The following is a 19838-nucleotide window of genomic DNA, read 5'->3' as shown; positions in this document are numbered from 1 at the left end:
CTGAAGAGCACAGTATGAATATTGCATGAATAATAAGCACGCCACCACTTAGCGGTCACGCAGCGCTTTCCCCCTTCCACAACACTTTACCATCATTAATTAGTTATTCTACGCTGCTTCCAGCTGCCCCAGCTCTCCCTGCAAAGGCACTCTTGCAAACGGGCCTTCCCTGGTCCGAAGCCCCGAGGCTGAGTGGGTGGGCTGCCCCCCACCTGGCCTCACACAGCCTTCTGGAGGCCTCTGCCTGGCTCTGCGACTTCCGGTAATGTTGACGGGGAGGACAATCTTTCTGACCTGAGTTCCTGCCCAGAGCCGCTTCCTGGCATGCAGTGCTCCCCGCATCTCCCGTGGCCTCTGGAAAGCTGAGGACACCATCTCAAGTGGGTGGCTGAGGGCCTGTGGGGGAGAGTTCCCTCTTGCACCTCGGTCCGTGCCCACACACCTTCAGGGGATCCTCACAGCACTCTGTGTGTGGTAAGGAGGCTTCCTGGCCAGCTGCGTTGCAGAATGGCCACCGAGCTGTGAGTCATGTCCTGTCTGGCCCCAGGCCACTGGATGAGCAGTGGCAGAATGGAGATTCAGATGCTCTGGTTCCAAGTGTCATTCTTTTCTACCCACCATGGAGTCAGTCATATGAAGCATTCATGCCCCCCTGGAGACAGTCAAAGATGGACCAACCCCCTTAACCAGTGTGTGCAGGGTTAGCTGGGTGGTCCCACAGTGGGTCCTCTGGTCCTGCCCTCCTTGGACACCACCATGCACCTGACCAGGGCAGCCTCAAGCTCCCCTTGCCTTCCAGCACCTCCAGCTCCCTCAAGGTTTCAGCAGCTCACCTGCTAGGTGTGACAGCATTTGATGTCACCGCCTGCTGGCCAGCATGGGCCTGGGACGCCTTGGGGGGCCCTGCCCCTTTGGGACCGCTCCCCATCCCTGGAGTACCCTTGGTTCTACCTTGGGCCGAAGCCAGCTCCCTGCCCTCAGCCCCTCCATTAGCCTGGAAAGGTATTGATCAGTTTGGCTTCTATAGCTGAGTGTTTTAATCCCCGTGTGTGAATCTTTAAGAATTAATTAGCAAAGATTGCGCAGGAAAAACAAAGTGGGCACAAGTTTTGGTACTGTCTGGTCACCCACCAGTATTATTTTGCTCTTAATTACGATGCTATTTCTGGAAGCTGGAGGCATTTTCCCCTGCATTTGGGAGCCTCGGATCAGCCTCTCTTTCCTCCTGGTGGCCTCCGGACTCTGGTTCCCACTCCGGGCAGCTGTGTCCTGGCTAGCTGACCCGTCCTTCTCCTCTGGAAAACCCCGAGAGCCTCAGTTTACCGGTGCCCCTCACTGCTCTGACTCGCTGAGCTGCCTTTTTTGTTCCCAAGCCCTTGCTGGTGCCTTTTCCTCTGCCTGGACACCTGCCCTGCCTGGCCCCATTACCCGGCCCCCCATCTTCACTAGGTCCTACTTGTCCTTTTGCTTTTAATTTAAATAATGCTTACTCCAGGGGGCCTTCCCTGACTCTCCCAGGCTGGGGGAGACCCCCCTCCGTCCTCCCACATGGCTGACGGCTGCGTACTTCTATGTGTGGCAGGAACCCCGTGCAAGGAATTCCCTCTCAGTGGGCAGGTTCAGGCGGGTGTCAGGGCGCACGGCTGGCCAGGCTGGCTGCTCAGCTGGGTTTGCGAAGCTGGTGGTCTGACTCCTCATGCCCTCTGGCCATGGACCGAGGCCCCACGGAGCCGTCTTTGCTCTGCTGCCCTTTGTCCTCAGTTTTCCTTTCACTTTCTATCTCTGGACCATGCATGGCTCCGGCAGGTGCGGGCTCTGCCCCGGGTCTAGGAGCTTTGCTGGGAAGTGGGGAACACTCCGGTCCTGGGAGAGGAGCAGCGAGGCCTGTTCACTCCGAGCTGGCCGCCGCAGTCTGGCCAACAAGACCGGAAGGTGAGATGGAGCAAGAGCAGTTTCGGGAGCTTCCCGGGCTTGGGGACGGGGAACCTGAGGTTTCTGCAAGTCACAGCCATGTCAGACCCCAGCGCACCCCCAGCAGCGGCTGGGAGCCGGAGCGCTCTGCACCTAGGCCAGCCCAGGAGAGGACTGAGGCGGGATGCTCACCGCGCTGTACTCGATCCAGGACCTCAGGCCGGGGAGACAGAGACATCCGCAGCAATGACAGCCACGTGTGTGCCACGTGTGTTCCGTGGGGGTGCCACAAGATCTTCCTGTCTCAGAGTTACAGCAGCAATGGTGCCTCGCTTCTCCTTAGCTGAACTTCACCTCCCTCCCGAGCCCGCAGTATCATTCACTACTGGATACTCAGTCTTATCACCTGAAGCCACTTCTGGTTTCATACTCAGTGGTTTTGGGGTCGCTTCCCAGTTAGTTCAAGGTTCTCCCCTTCCAGGTTCTCTCTGCATCTCACAGGAAGAGAAACTGAGTTCCAAGGAATCTCACCTCTCATCCTGGTCCTGGAGAGAAGCTGTTTATCCTGAAGCGTGTCCTCTGTGCCATAGAATGGCAGGCTGGACAGTGTACGTGGAGTGGGGGCAGGCCACACAGCAAGCGTCCATCATACGTGTCCCCATTCAGACTTCCTCTACCTGGTGGAGACGGAGGTTTGCAGGAAGGTGCTGGACATCGCCCATGACACTCTGATTTTTCTTTCTGTCTCCCTTGTCACTCCATGAGCTCCTTTATCCAGGACAGGGGTCTTGGGCTGCTCTCGGATGCCCTATCCAGAGCACACGGCAGGCACTTCCTGACAGCATTAGGAGAGGGTGGATGCCTGTCTAGACACTTGAAGCCCCTTCCTCTGGCTGGAAACATTAGAATCCATGAGATCTAAAGTTAGGAGCCATTCTGCAATATTTAAGTTCCAAGATGAAAATGACCAAGCATCAGGTGACAAACACTTAGGGCGTCTTCTCCTTATTTTTAGTTCAGACACTTATAGAACGACATTTGAGTGGTCACACGCCCACTACCCCACAAATGGAACCGCATAGCCGGATTCTGCCTAAATAAGGGTGGTGAAGAGTTCCAGCCCCCATTGAGGGTGGGCCCAACAAGTGTCATGGACAGCCCAGGAGGTCTGGACATCAGGGATGGGCTCTTGGTGGGTTAGATTCCAACTGAGATGGGGCAAGGCCACACTGCACCCTCAGCTCTGTCTCAGAGAGCAACCCTATGGCAGCCTTCCCCTGAAGGTTGTCCTCTCGTGTCTCAGGCGAGGGGGCCCAGCAAGCCTCAAGGCCTCAGGACCATTTACTCTTGCAGGAGGCTCCTTCCTGTTTGGAAATCACTCGCAGAAGCAGGCGGTGTTCTACGTGACTGGGGTGGGAGGGGCTGCAGAAGGAGGGCAGGAGACTGGCTATTTCGGCAGGGAGGGGTGGAATAGCATCCTTGGGCAGCAGCATGTTCAAAGGGGGCACGAAGAGGAAGAAGGGACTCTAGACTCAGAGCCATAAGTGCCTCTGTGCACCTGAGGGAAAGGCACCATCCCTCGGCAGGTGTAGCCGCAGGTGTGTGACTTGGTGGGAGCTCCTGGGCACAAGGGGGAGACTTGAGGGTGGAGACCCATCTAGAGGCAGCTCTCCACGCTAGGTAGCAGGAGGGCTGGCCTCTGGGGCCTCTGCTCCTGTCCCCAGTGCCTGGTTCAGGGTGGGCAGCCTGAGGAGTGCCAACGGCCAAGTTGGAGCTGGCCAGCACCGTGCCTGGTACTGCCTGATGAACAAATCAGCACAGTCCCTGCCTGCCCCCCAGAGAGACCAGCCTTGGTACAGCCAGCCCCTGCCCGGTCCCCCTGGACTCTCCCCTGGGCTGGAGAGTCTGTCCTCTGGACGCTAAGCTTCCTCCTCCTGTTTGCAAAGAGAACCCAGAGAATTCCAGCAAAGAACGTGCCCTGCAACTTGCTCCTGGGGCTCTCACAGATCTGAAGGCAGGAGCGTGCTGGAGGCCTCTGGCTGTGCTGCTGGGCCATCCATCCTCCAGCTAGTTTGCAGAACCAGAGGAAATGAGCACTGGGGCCTCGCAGGGGGTCTATGGCCCAGGAGGGACTCCTCCTGTTCAAGACCCTGGCAGGAGGCGGGGGTAGGGTTGGCTGGGCTAGTGTGCTTATGATGGATCCTCACCCGGGGCCTTGTTAGAGCGCAGGGCAGAGATGCGGAGTGCAGGGGGAAGGCTGCAAGGAGGGAGTTCCCTCCCCAAGGAGGGGAAAGGCTGCCGCCGAGTGGCCATCTGGCTGGCTAGCAGGAATTACTGGGACCAATGTGTCCACCGCCCCGTTTTGTCTGCCTGCAGCTGGAAGGGCACTCACTCAGACCCTGACCTCGGACGTGGTAGGGGAGCCTGAAGCCCTGAGAGCCTGTTTGGGGCCAGGGACTAGGGGCCGCCTCAGGGCTTGGGGCCAATACAAAATGGAAAATGGAGAGTGGTGTCTCAGCGCGGGCTGGGGTGAGGAGCGAGGGCTGAGCTGAACCCCAGCCATGGAGTTCCTGCCAGGGGCGCAGAAAGAGCCAAGCGTTGAGGACAATGTCACTGGTAGGCCGGGCAGATGAAAGAGGCTGGGCTGCCTGCTGAGCTCTGGGGCCCGGTGCTGTCAGGGAGGGCAGGACCCGGCAGGTTTTTGACAATGTTCTTTCTCCTCTTTCCTTCTCAGCCCTGCTGCCAGAGGTCTGAGCTCCTATGGCCCAGCCTCCATTCGTCCCCATGTGACCAAATCTCTTTGTGTTTCTTTCTCTCTGGCTCTCTGACATTTTCCATCTCGCTTTTCCTGACCTGTGTTCTTTCTTCTTTCTCCATTTAAGTTTCATTTCGGGCCTATATAAAGTTTTTACACTGCATGCATCACAATGCATCACATGGAGAGTGATGGTCACCAGCAGAAGACACAGGAAAGATGTTTGTGTATGAAGGGGTCAGGGGAGAGACTCCGTCTGTGTGCCTGGCCCCACTTGCTGATGCTCTGCCCTGCCCTGTCCCCAGCCTGCTGCCCAGTAATGGCAGAGAGGGGTCAGGCTGGTGTCAGGAAAGGAGCCAGGGTGAGCACGGGGCATGTGCAGCTCTGAATTTTGGGCATCAGTCTGGAAGTCAGCTCCTAGCCCAGCTACTCATAACAGCCCAGCCCAACCATGTGCAAAACAGAAGATTTTGTCCCATCCCTGGAGTGGTTTTCAACCTAGCTGGAGCAGCAGGTTTAATGTAAAGAATGTAAAGAAACAGTGGAGCTCAGCAGGGGCTTGGGGGAACCCACAAGACCGAGGTCATATTGTATGTGGGGGTGTCTGTCTGAGTGGATAGAAAGACAGAAATCATTGAATTTCTAAGAGGACTTGTGATTAGAACAAGGTTGTATGCTTTTGCTGCATAACTCCCCAGCTTTATCCATCGACTAAATGAAGCCACCAGAAAAATCCCAAACTCCATTATGATGATCCCTTCCCCATCAAACACATGCAGAGCAAGATGTCCTCTGTGGAGTGTCGACCCAACATGTCACCCCAGGCAGCATTGTCTGTAGTCAGCAGACATGGCCCTCAGCCATCATTCAAGCTCCGATAAGTAGGGAATTGGGAGGTGAACTTCTCTTGGAGCTAAGCTGGGGAAGATTCAGCCTCTCCCAATGAAGTCACCTGCTTCCTTTGAGAAGCAGGGGTCATGGCACTTCCTGCTTCTGCCTTTGCCTGGAAGCTTGTACCTAGAACCAGGCTTGGGTCTCATCATCTGCCCACCCCAGCCCAAGCCCCTCTGGCCCTTGACCTTGTGGTTTGTGGCATCATTCCGTTAGCTCCCTGGGATTCAAGTTTGCAGGGTGTCATCGGCTCCCAGTGTAAGTGTCATGGCTCAGACCCTGGCCCTGCCACCTTCCACTTCCCTTGGCCTTTGGGCCCATTATCGAGTCTTCAGTGCCTCTGGCTCCTCATTCATCACACAGAGATAATCACACCTAGCTCCCAGCGCTGTTGCTGCGAGTACTAAGTGCATTCCTGCAAGTGCCACATCGGTATCGCCTCGAAATAAGTGGCCAATTACTGGACGCCTTCCCCTGCAAGGCCTACAGCTCTGCCGTGGATCTTTGAGGGCTGGTCTGCAGGGACCGTGGCCCCAGCCTGAGCCCCGTCTCCTGATGGAAGCTTTCAAGCTCTGGCCGGAAGCATGAGGCATCTCTGCAGTGTGATCTATCACCACCGTTCATTCAGCAAACGTCGTTAATGCCTCCTTGGTGCCAGATGCTGTGTCAAATGCTGGGGTAGAACATTCCACAGGGCACGGACAGCACAGAGGGGTTACTGGTGAGAAGGTGCAGCCAGTGGATTCATAGCTGAGAAGCTCTTAGGATGGAGGGTGCCCGGCACACAGCAGTGCTCTGTAACATCGTTGAATAAATGGTGGGGTCATTTACGGTGGCTGAGAACAGCCCCCGTGGGGCACACAGCTGAGCCAGGCGTGGGGGCTCAGGAGGAAGCAACATGGGAACCGAGATGAGGGGAAGGAGGAGAGGCGAGAAGATGGGGCCGGGCAGAGGGAAGGGCCCAGAGGCAGCAGAGCCCCCAGCCTGGGTGGGGAACTAGAAGCAGTGTGGTCTAGCTGGGATGAGAGGCTTCGTGAAGGGGCTAAAGAAGCAGGCAGGGGTCAGAGTGTGGGTCTGGGACGCCATGTGAAAGAGCCGGCTGAACGGAGCTCAATGGAACCGCGCTCCCGGCATGGGATGGGAGGAGGGCGCTGACGTCCCTGCCAGGCTCCGGGACGCTCCATGGCAACCAGCAGCCCGCCTCTGTGTTCCTGAGGCCAGATGCAAAGCAGCAGAGGTACCTGTGCCACGGCTTCCCGGACCGGTGGGACACAGGGGTTGGGGATAGGGCTTTGGCCCTCGACCCCTGGTCTGAATACGGCCACCAGTTTGGTTCTAACCAGACTCTGGGTTTTCTTTCTTTGCAGATGTTGGAGGAGCTCCAGTGTTAGCAACAGGCAAGTCTGCTGGGGCGGAAATCGGTAGGTGGCTGCCCAGCTTCCTCTTTGTGCAGGGCTGAAGGGGCAGGGGTGGGGTGTGCTGGGAGTGTGGCTGGTTTCCTGCCAGTCATCACAGAACAGGGGCTGCACTCACTTCCACATCTGTCCCCACAGCGCCCTGCATACTGCCATGCCTCCCCCTCCTCCCTCTACCTGCACGGTCCTAGCTCCTCTCCACCTCAGGGGCTCCCCTCAGCAGGCACAGTGCGGTCTGCAGACTGTGATCTAGAATCTTCACCCCTCTTCCTCCGGGAAAGCTCTCGGCTTCCACGCCAGCCCAGACCAGCCTGTTACCCTGGCGTTAGGGCGAGCTCCCATCAGCCCCCGCTGACTGCAGGCCCCTCAAGACGGAGTCATATCTTTTCCTTTGCCTTCCATGCTCACCACAGAGCAGGCAGCCAATTAACACGTGCTCGATAAATGAATTAACGCAAGGCAAGTGAGGTAGGGCTGGGGGAAGCCGGAGAAGGGAGCCATCAGCCACTGGGGAATGACTCCCATGGCTGAAGAGAGCAGGATGGGGTTCCAGGAGGAGGGGATGGGGGGGTAGGTAAGGGGCGGGGGGGGGGCGGATGTGGCCCTGGGCTTCAGCCAATTGGAATGTGGAGTTTTCGGGTGACTTTGGACTTCACCCGGAATGTGAAGGGAGCTGTAGAAGAAAGACCTTTGCAGGGTGGTGCCTGATGGATACCCATTGGTCAATTCCTCCCTGCCCTGCAGACATCAAGTACGCCATCATCGGGACGGCTCTGGGCGTCGCCATATCAGCTGTCTTCCTGGTCCTGAAGATCTGCATGATCAGGAAACATTTGTTTGATATCTACTCCTCGGACTTGAGAAGCACAAACCCAGGCTTCAACGGTAAGGGAGCAGCGACCTCCGGCCTGGATCTGCCCCGCCCAGACCAGGATCGGCCCCGGCAGCTTGAGGCCCTGAGAGCCCCTCCAAAACTTGGCTAGAGAAAGACTGACAGACTGGGTTGAAAAGAAACGCAGTGACCTCTCTGTGTCTCTGTCCATCTCTCCCCCTCCCCACTTCTCTCTCTCTCTGTACTTTTCCATTTCTAAGAATCAGATTTCTTGGAGAAGGGTGGGGGGAATGAGGTGAGCAGGCTTCGGACAGAAATGTCTACTTCCGTATCCAAAAATGTGACCAGATAAAATGGATCCCAGGAGATGATGAGGCTGGGAGGGTGGCGGACGTGCTGCTGGTTTTTTTTTGTTTTGTTTTTCATAAACTGGGCAGGTCCTACTTGGAGCCGTGCTGTGTCCTCTTGGTCCAAACAGGGCTGGGCTGGTGTGAACCCTGGCGTGGTTCTCAGTGTCCTTGTGGCACCTGCTGGGAAGCTCAACCCACAGACCCAGCAGTCAGTTTTTGAGTTTTGATAGCAAAATACAACACTGATTCGCATCCCCTTTCTCTCAAGATGGCACTTGCAAAAATCATTCCCAATCCTTTCAGCCTGCTTAATGGGATCATCATGCAGTTTTCCAGGACATTTTCCAGAGGATGAGGAGGAAGGAGCCTCACTGTGTCTCTGGAAAATGTGATTATTATCCGCGAAGATATGCAGAAGGGGGAGTCTGGGCCAGGGGGCGGAACCACAGCCCTCCAGGGCTTCCTGGGATGCCAGCATGCTCGACTGCACAAGGGGTTTAACTGGTCATAGGTGTTTACTTGCCATTATTTTTGTATCCCTATGATTAGGAAGGGAGAAGAAACAGCCTCTTCATCACATAGTGGGAGATGTGCTAGATCCCTTTAGACCAAGAGGGTCCAGGAGCGGACCCCTCCGCAAGCGAAGGGGGATGATGAGGAGTGATGGGGGTAGCAAGGTTCCAGGGAAGGTTCAGTTAAGTGCCCAGCTAAGGGGGGCTCAGTGATGGGACCTGGATAGAGAAGCTCCAACAGAGCCAAAGGAGAAGGATGAAGAGTACTCAGCCCAAGACCACCACCCCCAGTGGCCCCAACCCAGCGAGCCCTTCAGAGCTGCCCGAGTCAGGTTGGCTCTGCCTCACTCCTGCTTGCCTGACATTGAGTGAGCCATGCCACCGATCACAGTGTCCCCCTCCTAATGCCCTGCTTTCTCTCTTTAGACACCATCACACTAAAGAAGAGAGTCCCAAGGTAAGGTCACTATTGTGGTAAGTGCGGGGTATCATTTTCCCTCCTGTTTTATTCATTGTACTTCTTTGCCTGTCATCCTAGCTCTTCTCTCCACTCCAAAATGCTTCCTAGGAGACTAGAATGCACCCCATGCCCCCTCTTCCCTTCTTTGCTTCAGTGGGCAAAAGTCATGAGAATGGGGGGCCACAAGGTACAGTAGCCAAATGGGGCTTGAGCTTGCCTCTGCATACCCTGTTACATTCTGCCCCACCTCCCACACAGAACCCCTCAGTACATTCCCCCCAGAACTCAGAATGAGGTCCCTAGCCCTTGCCATGACCTACTTGGGAAACCCATATGGCCTGCTCCAGGTTACTTGGCTTCCCTGCTGCCATGAACCACACTGCTCTTCTTCACAGAGACTATGTCCTCTGAGGACAGTCCTGCCTCAGGACCTTTGCACTTGCTGTTTTCTATTACATGGAATGCTCTTCTCCCAGATAGCTGTAAACTTTCCCCTTCATTTCCTTCGTATCTCTGCTTCAAGGCCACCATTTCATTTGGGATGGCCTGTTTAAAATAGAAACCCTTTCCCCTGATCATTATCTTTCCCTCACCTAGCTTTATTTTTCTTCATATTACTTTCCTTTCACTAACATTATGTGATATATTTCTTCATCTATTTCTTTTGATGATTTTCCCCCTGAAGTGTAAGGTCCTTGAGGGTGGGGTCTTTCTCTTCATCTTTGTAGCCCTAGCATTTAGCACCGTGCCTGGAACAGAGTGGGTACTTGTGTATGTGTTGAATGAATGAATGAATGGGCGTTCAGGCATGGGCTAGGTGCTGAGGAATAAGGGAAGACAGGCTCCCTTTCCGTCTGCAGGGGACACAGGCACATTCTGGGTGCTCGTTGCAGGGTGTTGGGGCCAGGGGGCTGCTGTGACACAGCTAAGCATGCGTTGCCTTGTGCCTGGGGGATGCAGAGGGGTCCAGCTGGGAAGCAGGACGTCTAGGGGTGCAGGCAGCACTGGGATTGCATACGGAGGGATGAGAAGAAGTTTCCCCGGGGGAAGCAAGAGAAGTACACACAGGCAGAAGGCACGCCGAGGTGTGTCAGTGTGTACACCCAGGGAACAAGTGTTCTGTGTGACAGGAGCCAATGCTTCACACGAAGATCTGCAGAGAAAAGGTTGGAGAGAGTGGTGGTTTCACTCAAGGTCTTACATGGTAAGTGAAGGAGTCTGCACCCTTTCCTGAAACTTCTGCTCAATCCCTGATGGATTCTAGGCAGGAGAGGGATGGAATAGCATTTCCGCTGTAGTAGAATGGGGGGGGCGGGGAGGGCGCTGGGGATAGGGACACCTGCTGGGAAGCCCTTTGAGGGCTTCAGATCTGCTGCAAAGCCCTGCTGGGCAAGGATCGGAGCGATACTGAGGCAGTGGGTGCTGAGCGAATGTGCAGCCACCAAGACAGAAGAATCCAGAACAGTACAGCGTTTGTGGGGGTGGAGAGGCCCCAGGGGGGCGGTGCCCTTGGGAAGTAGGTGGTGGAGCAGGCTTGGGCAATGGACTTGGGGGCTGAGATGGGGACTCCTTTTTTAAACACAGTGAACCTGATGCTTCTGGAAACCTCCATGTAGAGGGGTTGCTCAAGAAGGGCTGGGTGCTGACTCAGACTCTCCCACTATAGAATCAAGGCAGCCTGACCTTCATCAGGGGTTCAAACAGGGCTTTGGACAGAGGGAGCTATGGGAGGCCATGGTCTGAGTCTGGTAGGATGAGAAGGATTAACTCCTGATGAGCAGGAAGAGGGGACCTGGAAATGAATAGATGAAACCCAGACCTAGAGCCTGCATTGCCTTTTGGGGGTCCAGCTGGTCTCTGTGGTGGGGAGTACAAGATGGGAGTCAGTTCTGCGTAGATGGGGGATGTCTGCGATGGTGAAGACTACCCACCGCATGGCCTCCGGGGCCCTCTGCTGGGTGGCGGAGGCACCCTGAGCCTGTGGCTACAGACTTTTGTGGCAGGCTGTGGCCCTCTGTCACCAATCAGTGGTCATAGTGATCTCACCACCTGGGTGTGGGCTGGGCGTGCTACCTTGGCCAAACCACCCCCACACATGGAAGCGCACTTGGAGTTAGGGTACTTTGCCTTGGAAACTCCAGTGGCTCCCAGAAGTCTCTGCAGACACTGTGTCAGGGCTATCTTAGTCATGGAATTCAAAAAAAAGGAAGAGTTCCCAAATCCTAATTTCCAATCCTGTGCATGTGTTTTGGGGGGTGGGGGGAATGGAGAAGCTGTGATAGTTTGTAGCAAGTGACAGACACACACACCTGTGCGTGTGTGTGTGTGCGCGTGCGCGTGTGTGTGTGCGCGTGCGCATGTGGAGATGCCGCTGTGTGCAATACAACCGACCACTTTAAAAGCATTGTTGAAGCAACAGTCGCTGTGGATTTATGTTCCCATGTATAAGCATGTCAGAACGTGTCCCGATTTTGTGTGCGTTTGGAAGTTCTGAATTCTTTTAAAACATCAGAACCAGAGGAGGCAATTTCCATCGTCCATCCGGATGGGGTGGTTGCGTGGGTCACTCACAGACAACCATGGTGAAAGTGAAGTCCCAGAAAGGGAACACGGGCAGGGAGCAGGAGGAAAGCAGGTGGCTGGAGGGAGGGAAGGGAGAGATGCAGGGCAGGGGCACGGCGGGTGGCGGGGTGGGAGCCCTCCCACCCCCCACCCCCGGCATTTAGCGCCCCCAGCACGTGCGGGAGCTGTTCTTGGCACAGATCACACCAGAGCTCCTCCGCAAACAGGGATTGTTGAAGAGAAGGGAGGCACACTTCAAGTTTCCAAAAGTAACACTAGATGGAGTCAGGCTGAGTCAGGAAGAAGTTAGACCCGAGAAAGGAAAATCTAAGGACAGGCAAGCCATTCTCCTGAAGCAAAACTTTGCATGTGCTTTTTGTCACGCAAGGATGTTTTAATGAACATCCGATTCTCCTGTTTTGCAGGTCAAACCTCAATTTCTCCAAAAGGTGAGTTGTGAGAGTGATCACTGGTTCTGAAAGGGAGAAAGGTGGCGGCTCTCCCCAGGTGGCCCCCACGCAGGACGGGAGGGGATTGCTAGCCACGAGCCACGACTCCCTGTGCCTTGGCTGGGACACCAGGAGTCCACATCTTCTTCTTTATTTTTTTTTTCCCCTCCAGAAAGTCTTAATTTAGTGGTACTTCAGGAAGATTTAAAATGAAGCCGTGGGACCTTTGCCTGATTAGAGCTGAGAAAATGGGATTTTAGAAAAGGATAGTTAACTTTCTTCTTTTGTCAAATTTTTCCCTAAAGGTCAACCAAACCATGAGCTCTCCAACTTAGTCCACGTGATTACAACAAAAAAAAAAAATTCCAAAACTTTGCATCCCCAAGCTATCGATTTGGCTGAAGTGTCTGTTTCCCCTGTTGCTTTCGGATCTCACAGTGGACGGGGTCTGAGCGTGCGGGATTGGTCACAGGTCACGTTCCCTAGGCCCACTTGCCTGCGCCTCATGCATCGCCCACGTGCTCTCACCTTCCTTCTTTTTGAAAACTCTTCAAATCCACCAAAGAGTTGAAAGAACAGTGCAAGAAAAACATACACATCCTTCACCTAGATTCCCAAGTTAATATTTCCCTCCATTTGCTTTATTCTGTATACATCAGTTTTTTCTGATCTACTTAAAAATTAGTGGGAATATCACCCCTAAGTTAGTAGAGATATTTCACCCCTAAATATGTAACCAAGTGTCTCCTGCATAATCACCATATGATGACCACACTTAAGAAAATGACCAATATTTCAGGAATGTCATTTTTTACACAGCCCATATTCAAATCTCTCTGATTATTTCAGAAGTATCTTTATAGCTTCAGTCTTCCAAACCCAGATCCATGGTATTTGATTTTTGTCTCTTGTTTCGTCTCTTTTTGTGTTGGACAACTTCTCTGCTTTCTTTCCCTGCGGCATTATCAATTTTGAAGTACTTTTGTATGATGTCCCGTCTTCAGGACTGGTCTGATTGTTTCCTCCTGAGTAGATCCCGATTGAGACTTGTCAAAAACACCACGGAGGTGACACTGCGTGTCTGATACTGTACTGCGTCAGGGAGCGCATGACGCCAGGCTCTGTCACTGTGGGTGATGCTGCCTTTGATTGCTTTTTTTAAAAATTTTATTTATTTGTCAGAGAGAGAGAGAGAGTGAGAGAGACAGCAAGCACAAGCAGGGAGAGCGGCAGGCAGAGGGAGAAGCAGACTCCCCACTGAGCAAGGAGCCCGAGGCGGGGCTTGATTCCAGGACCCTGAGATCATGACCTGAGCCGAAAGCAGATGCTTAACCAACTGAGCCACCCAGGTGTCCCTGCCTTTGATCACTTGAATAAAGAAGTGACTGCTAGATCTCTGTATCAGGGAGACAAATTTTCCTCTTTGTAATTAGTCAGTAATCTGAAGGGTGATAGTTTGAGACCACGTGAACACCCTGACTCCCCAATGATTCTTCACCCAACGATTCTACATCTGTTCATGATGCATGTTTGATTCAGTTATTGCATTGGGGGGTTACAACACACTGAGTTTCTAACGCTAGCATCCCTTCTACATTTAATAGCTGGTATTCTTCTGGATAAAAAGACCTTTTCCTTCCCCCTTTTCTCTCTTACTTGAATATCGTTACTGTGGACTTCAACATATTATATAATTCATTGCCATCAGAGATCTTTGTGATACTCAAATTGTCCCCAGTTTGTCCAGTACCAGTCACTTCTTGGTAGCTTTTGAGCATTTCCTAGATGTCTGTTTTGTTTTGTTTTGTTTTCCCACACCACACAGTATCCCGGCTCACCTTTTACTATCCCTGCTCATACCTGGAATCACCCAAGTATCCTTTAGATCCCTGGTTTTCCTTTTTTCTTTTTTTATGTAGAATAGCTTTTAGAAGCCAAGATGTGGGCACAATGTGTGCTCATGGCTTCTGAGACATCATTCCTTCTAGGCCCTCTCAATGGACAGGGTCAGGGAATGTGTATTTAAATCACAAACTCAATACCATAAGGCTCTACTTAAGCTTTCCTCACTCGGTATTTCTGTTTTGCTTCCTCCAAAGTGGAAACCCTGTTCCATATAAATATTTTTACCCTTTTGCTCTATCCTCTAGTACTACCCACATACTTCCACAATCACAACACTCTATAACTACAAACTTGCTTAGTAACTTGAAGATTTCTTTGCAGTTCTTTTTCTTCTTAGAATTTAGCCCTCTGTGTGTATCGAGTGTGATATTCAAATTGAACTAATTATTTTCTCTGTGTGGTTATGCTATCAATTTGATATGGGGTTTGTTTCCATGTGTATGCTATTTTAATGTTTCCTTTCTTATTTCTTTTACTTTAATTCTATTTTCTTGAGATTATAAAACATGTATATGGTTCAAAGATAAAAAATATGTAGACAGGCAAACTCGGAGAAGTCTCACTCCCACACCTGTCTGCTCTAGTCTGTCCCCACCCACTGCATGGGGGTAACTATTTTCAAGAGTCTCTGCTTTATCTTCACATATTCCTTTTAAAAATATATTTAATTAAAATTATATATATAATTTCTGTACAATTAAAAAATGTTTACATACGTACATATATATTTTTTCTAGTTCTTGTAAGGCTTTGTTTTTTATTTGGATCTCTGATCCATTTAATATTTATTGTGGTGTGAAGGATGACATATGGATCCAATTTTGTCTTTTTCCCAAATGGCAATCTATTTCAGTATCATTATTGAAAATATTATTTTCCCCAGTTTTATTTGCAATCTTTATTGTGTTCTAAATTTCCGTGTGTACTTGGACTATTCCTAGACTTTATATTATTTTCCATGGTATTTGTGAGTATTCACGTGTTAGTACCATGGTCTTATTCATGCATGCTTCATGGTTCGCTCCGCTATCTGGCGCACCCCCACTGTGCTCTCTATTCAGGGACACATTCTTGCTATTCTCTTATAGCTCTTTTTGCACATTTGTGTTTCCATATGAACTTCAGAACCAACTCCAGAATCTACCCATGGAACAAACACCTTTGTATTTTTGTTGGGGTTGCATTACGTTCATGTATGAGGCTCAAGACGATTGACTTCTTTATGATGTTAAGTAGTCCTTCCTGGAAAGGTGAATTTTTTTTTGCAAGTCTGTGTTTGTGTGTCTGAAGAGAGTTTTTAGCTTTTACCTTATGGGTTTTTCACATTTCTTCTTAAGTTTATTCTTAAATATTTTTATGTTTTTGTTGCTTTTATGAATGGAGTTTCCCGTTATGTCTCCTACTTGGTCATTGATTGCTTATGGATTATTTTTGTATGTTAACGTTATTGTGACAGCCTTACTGAATGCTTTAATTGTATGTGTGTTCTTTTGGATTTCCTTGAGTTTTCATAATATTATGTCATCTGCCAAATTGTAGATCTCCTTTCCCAGTTCTTATGCCTCTGTTTTCTCCTCTGTGATTGCACTGGCTAAAACCACCAGTATTAAATAATAGTGGAAACAGTGCCGATACAGTCTCCAAAAGTCTCTTTCTCTTTCTTTTAATCCCAAGCCTGGGTCTGCAGCCTGATTCACCTGCTAGTCCAGCCAGCAGCTAATATTCCAGCGTCTGTCCTGCCTGTCTTTTCTTGTATATTGTGCCCGTCTGTCTAGGGGCTGGTAAAACACCTGTATGTAAAGGAATGACTGCTTTGTCAGAGAACAACTTCCTCCTTGGAGGAGCTCACAGGTGCCACTTCCCCAGCTCAGGGCCATCAGGAGTGGGAGGAGGCTGCCTTCTTGCTTTTCCCATCTTCTATAGACATGAGTATTTCAAGAGCAAATGCTGCATCGGCCCAGCCACTTTGGATCCTCTTAACAACACCTGAAAGGGCCATTTGAACTCAGAATTTGTTAAAGATGATAGAAGGGGTGAAATTTCTGTTGAGCCCCTGGACCTCAAGACCATCCAACTTAAACTCTGATTTTTGGGCCTACCATATTTTAAAGGAGAAGCACAAAAATCTGACAGCCTTTAGACTCTCTTAGAATCCCTTTAGACTTCTCTGTCACCATCCTTGCTTGTTTTCAACTTGCTTATCTTCCATGTTGCCTTTGTGGCCATCAAGCTCTGTAACCCTGACCTCAATGTGTGTCCCTGGTCCTCCACACATGGGATAGGTAGCTACTGTCTCTTTTATGGCCTTTGCTTTGGCTTATCAAATTGATGCTTCACTCTGCCCCATCTTTCTATTGTTGTACTTTCTCCCATGTTAGATATCAAAACATTGAGACAGCATGCACAATTGAATGGCATAAACAAGTATGCAACATTCAATGTAAACATAAATATGCCATTCTGTTAAAATTATGACTGTTATGAGAAACTACAGTGAAGTGTTGGTGTGAATTCAGTCTCTGTGCATGGAGGTATCGGTGAGGCTTGTAGTTGAAATTGGCCACAGCAGGGTCTGTGCCCTACTTTTTCAGCCTGAGCTCTACTATATTGGGGTCTGGTTTGGTGACCTCATCTTTTCTTCTGTGATCCTAATTTTATGTAGTTATAGAGATAGAGATAGATACACTATGTGTGGACAAGTCTCACGCCCTGTAACAGCACAAGTTCAGACTTGAATGTATCAGTTTCTGGTTACATTTGCACAGGTCTGTCTACCCGGTTCCTTGTAGCATCTTACCAGATCAGTGCAATCTCTTCAAGTACATAAAGTGGCATTTTCCTGCAGATATGCCTTTTAAACTTGGGGAATGACTTCTTCCCTTTCTGCCACCAAAGTGGGTAAGGTTTTGTGGCTCGAGTTTTGGCAGGCAGAAAACAACGGCTCAGTTGAGCTCTATCTGAAAAACTCCCCCTTTTATCTAGAAGCCACTGGTCTTCATGTACTTTCTATGTTGCACAAGGAAATGTCTCACCTTGCTAAGATATGCTGATGAATTCCTTCATACCTACTTAATTGTGTGGCAGCATAAGCATATGCCATGATTAGTGAGAGCATAATCACTCTGTCAATAAGTCTTCCTGATGGTTCTTTTCCTTTCCAGAGATGAACAAGTGATTGAGCTCTGAATGAGTGGACTCTTCAGGAAAGGTTGGGCAGTCTGGACAGTTTCAGTCTCAGGGATGTCATGAATTTGAGCTTCCAAAGCTGGTGATGGACCTTCACGTTGAACTCAATGCCCAGGGCAAGTAAGAGATGGAATAGAGTTTACCGTGTTTCTGTCCTGAAGGAAAATATCAATCCTCTTCCATGAGAAGCTGACTGCATAGAGGGAGGCATGAGCACTTTATCCAGCAGTAAGAAAAGATGGAAACCAATAAACCCACACTGTCTATCCTGGTCCTCCATGATGGAGCTGTTCATGATTCTATGATAACACTGTGTCCATATCAATGGAACCTACCCATAGCAAATGGCTCATGGCCATGGGGACCAACGTCAAAGCACAACCTCCTTAGCACCACCGTTTATCAACAGGTAAGCATCATTTTCTAGAATTGATGGCCTCACCTTCTCCGTTGCCATAAGAATCCCCCTGCGAATATTCAGGGTCCTTGAGACATGAAGACCATGGAGTAGTCTCCGGTCTCACGAATGAAAGACTGACCTTCCACGGGAAGAAATGGAGGGCTGGGCCGGAGTGAGAGGAAGGGGTCTCAATGGCCATGGAATGGCCTGCAGCTCTGCAAATGATGAAGCCAACAAAGGATTAAATGAAAAAGCCGATGGTGCACTTTATAGGGACCTACACAGATGTAAGGGATTATTGCTATGCTTATAGCATTATTTTGTGGTTATTAGTACAAATGTGAATGGCTTTTGCCTGGAGGACATGATTAGCAGAGGCTTAGGAAACCCCCATCTTCTTATTATTGCCATTAACGTAAGGCTGTGTGGCACAAGCCCCGTTAACGTTTCTCTCCCCCATACTATTAACCCTGTAGTTCTGGGGCTGCATTATGGAATACTCTTTGCCTTTCCAGTTCAACAGAAATCCAGGTGGTTGCGTGGGCTGGTTCTCCTCGGATTGGGTTACTCTCCTTGTGTGTGATGAAAGAGAGCAATATTTCAAAACAAAGTGCTGTGTTATAATAATTTGCCTGGATTCCCAGGGCGTCTTTTATCTGACTTGATAATAACGTAGTTCATTAGCAGGCTTTGTTAGCTGATAACCTAAAGCAGTAACATGATACTCATAAGGAATTTTCTGTGTGTAAGATAGAATAAACCATCTTGTAAGGTATCTGTTAATTGATTTGCTTCTTTTAGCAGCATTTTAATTAAGACTTCTGATTTGTGAATGGCAGAGACACTTACAACCTGAAGGTGAATGCTTCAGGATTCTCAGTAATCATTTTGCTATAGACACAGTAAAACCGTGGGGTCCTCTCCTCCATCCCACACCATGATGTATTTTCCTAGCATCATTCCTGGGCTCTGGTTCTGTGTTAGCCCCACACAAGGTTTCCTGGGTGAAGAACAGAGAAGTATGCTGAAGACCAAAATGCTCTCCTTGGGTTATAAAGGCTGACATGCCCTGGGAGACAGCATGGGACTCTTTGTGGTGGGTCCCCTTGGCTTCCACCCCAAATTCAAGCTCAGTGTCTTCCTTCTGTGGCAGTTCTCCTGGAAGCTCTCTGACTCCTTTCTTGACAGCCCTTCTCCCTGGTAGCAGTTCCTGGGGATGGAGGTTCCAATGGGCAAGAGCTCTGGGAAGTGTTTGGAAGCAGCCCCGAGAAGTCATTGTGTGTGAAAGTGCAAAGTCAGGAGTGATGGCCATTCTGACTACCTCACCCAGTGGTTTGGGAGTATGGTAGCAGAGGCCAAGGGTTAGGGGAAACCCTCCCTTCTCAGCCCATAGGCCCTGGGGCCCCCGGAACGCATGCAGGTCCCACACAGCCCACCTTGGCAGGCAGAACACCCTGCCCCAAGGCGGGGGGGCAATGACACTCAGACACTTGGAGGGAGAGCCATCCCTACAAGGGCGGAACAGGCTGCTGACAGTAGCCAGCCAGCATCTATGGGCATAACAGTGGTTTGCTGCCTCCAGGACTCAGCGCCCAGAGGAGGAGAAGGTAAGACATGAGAGGGTTATCTGACGAGATCAACAAATAAAAAATGTGCATCAATCTCTATGTCTATAAATTAAAAATATACTTACATGGAATCTATAAATTAAAATCAATACATAAAAAGCAAATGCATATGCGTATATATATATTCTTTTATGTGTGTTTTTAAGGTATACATATCATAGAATTTTAAGATATATGGGGGTTTGAATAAGTTAATAAATGATACTCTTTTTCATCATGAAGTTTGGAAATAGCTGAGAGTAGACAAACAAGCAGATGGAGATTAAAATATGAGAGTTATTGTGATTTTCAAATGAGTCATGACATGCCAATATCACTCTGGGGTCCCAAGAGTGCTGCTTGGTGTCCTTGCCGCTCCAAGTAAGAGGGGAGTGTGGCTTGGGCTGGGCTGCTGGCAACAAGGATGCAGAGGGTGGATGTGTTGGGATGGGGATTAGAGGTGAAGACGTCGAGAGTTACCGCTGGGTGGGTTAGATCGAGAGGGAGGACGCGACTCAACATCACTCATAGGATTTGGTGCCACTGATTAGGATGTGGAGGACCTGGGGCCTGCTAGCCTTGGGAAGGCTCTGCTGCTGGTCT

The 19838-nt window shown here is 50.4% G+C and overlaps 1 protein-coding gene across 2 annotated transcripts in view; it reads left to right on the top strand.

The window, feature by feature from the left end:
• Positions 1–18737, top strand: part of TMEM273 (transmembrane protein 273) — a 30985-nt gene extending 12248 nt beyond the window's left edge. The window contains exons 2-6 of one of the 2 annotated variants that reach the window (XM_027596547.1): positions 6925–6978; positions 7717–7857; positions 9093–9123; positions 12114–12137; positions 17204–18737. In XM_027596547.1, the coding sequence (XP_027452348.1) occupies positions 6925–6978; positions 7717–7857; positions 9093–9123; positions 12114–12137; positions 17204–17228 (275 nt within the window). In that variant the 3' untranslated portion in view covers positions 17229–18737. The remainder of the gene's footprint in view (positions 1–6924; positions 6979–7716; positions 7858–9092; positions 9124–12113; positions 12138–17203) is intronic. The other variant, XM_027596548.1, reaches the window with a different exon arrangement.
• Positions 18738–19838: the final 1101 nt, after the last annotated feature.

The sequence above is a fragment of the Zalophus californianus genome, chromosome 15 (assembly GCF_009762305.2).
Source record: "Zalophus californianus isolate mZalCal1 chromosome 15, mZalCal1.pri.v2, whole genome shotgun sequence".
NCBI lineage: Eukaryota > Metazoa > Chordata > Mammalia > Carnivora > Otariidae > Zalophus > Zalophus californianus.
The sequence above is the reverse complement of the archived record's forward strand: the minus strand, read 5'-3'. Positions and strand labels throughout refer to the sequence as shown.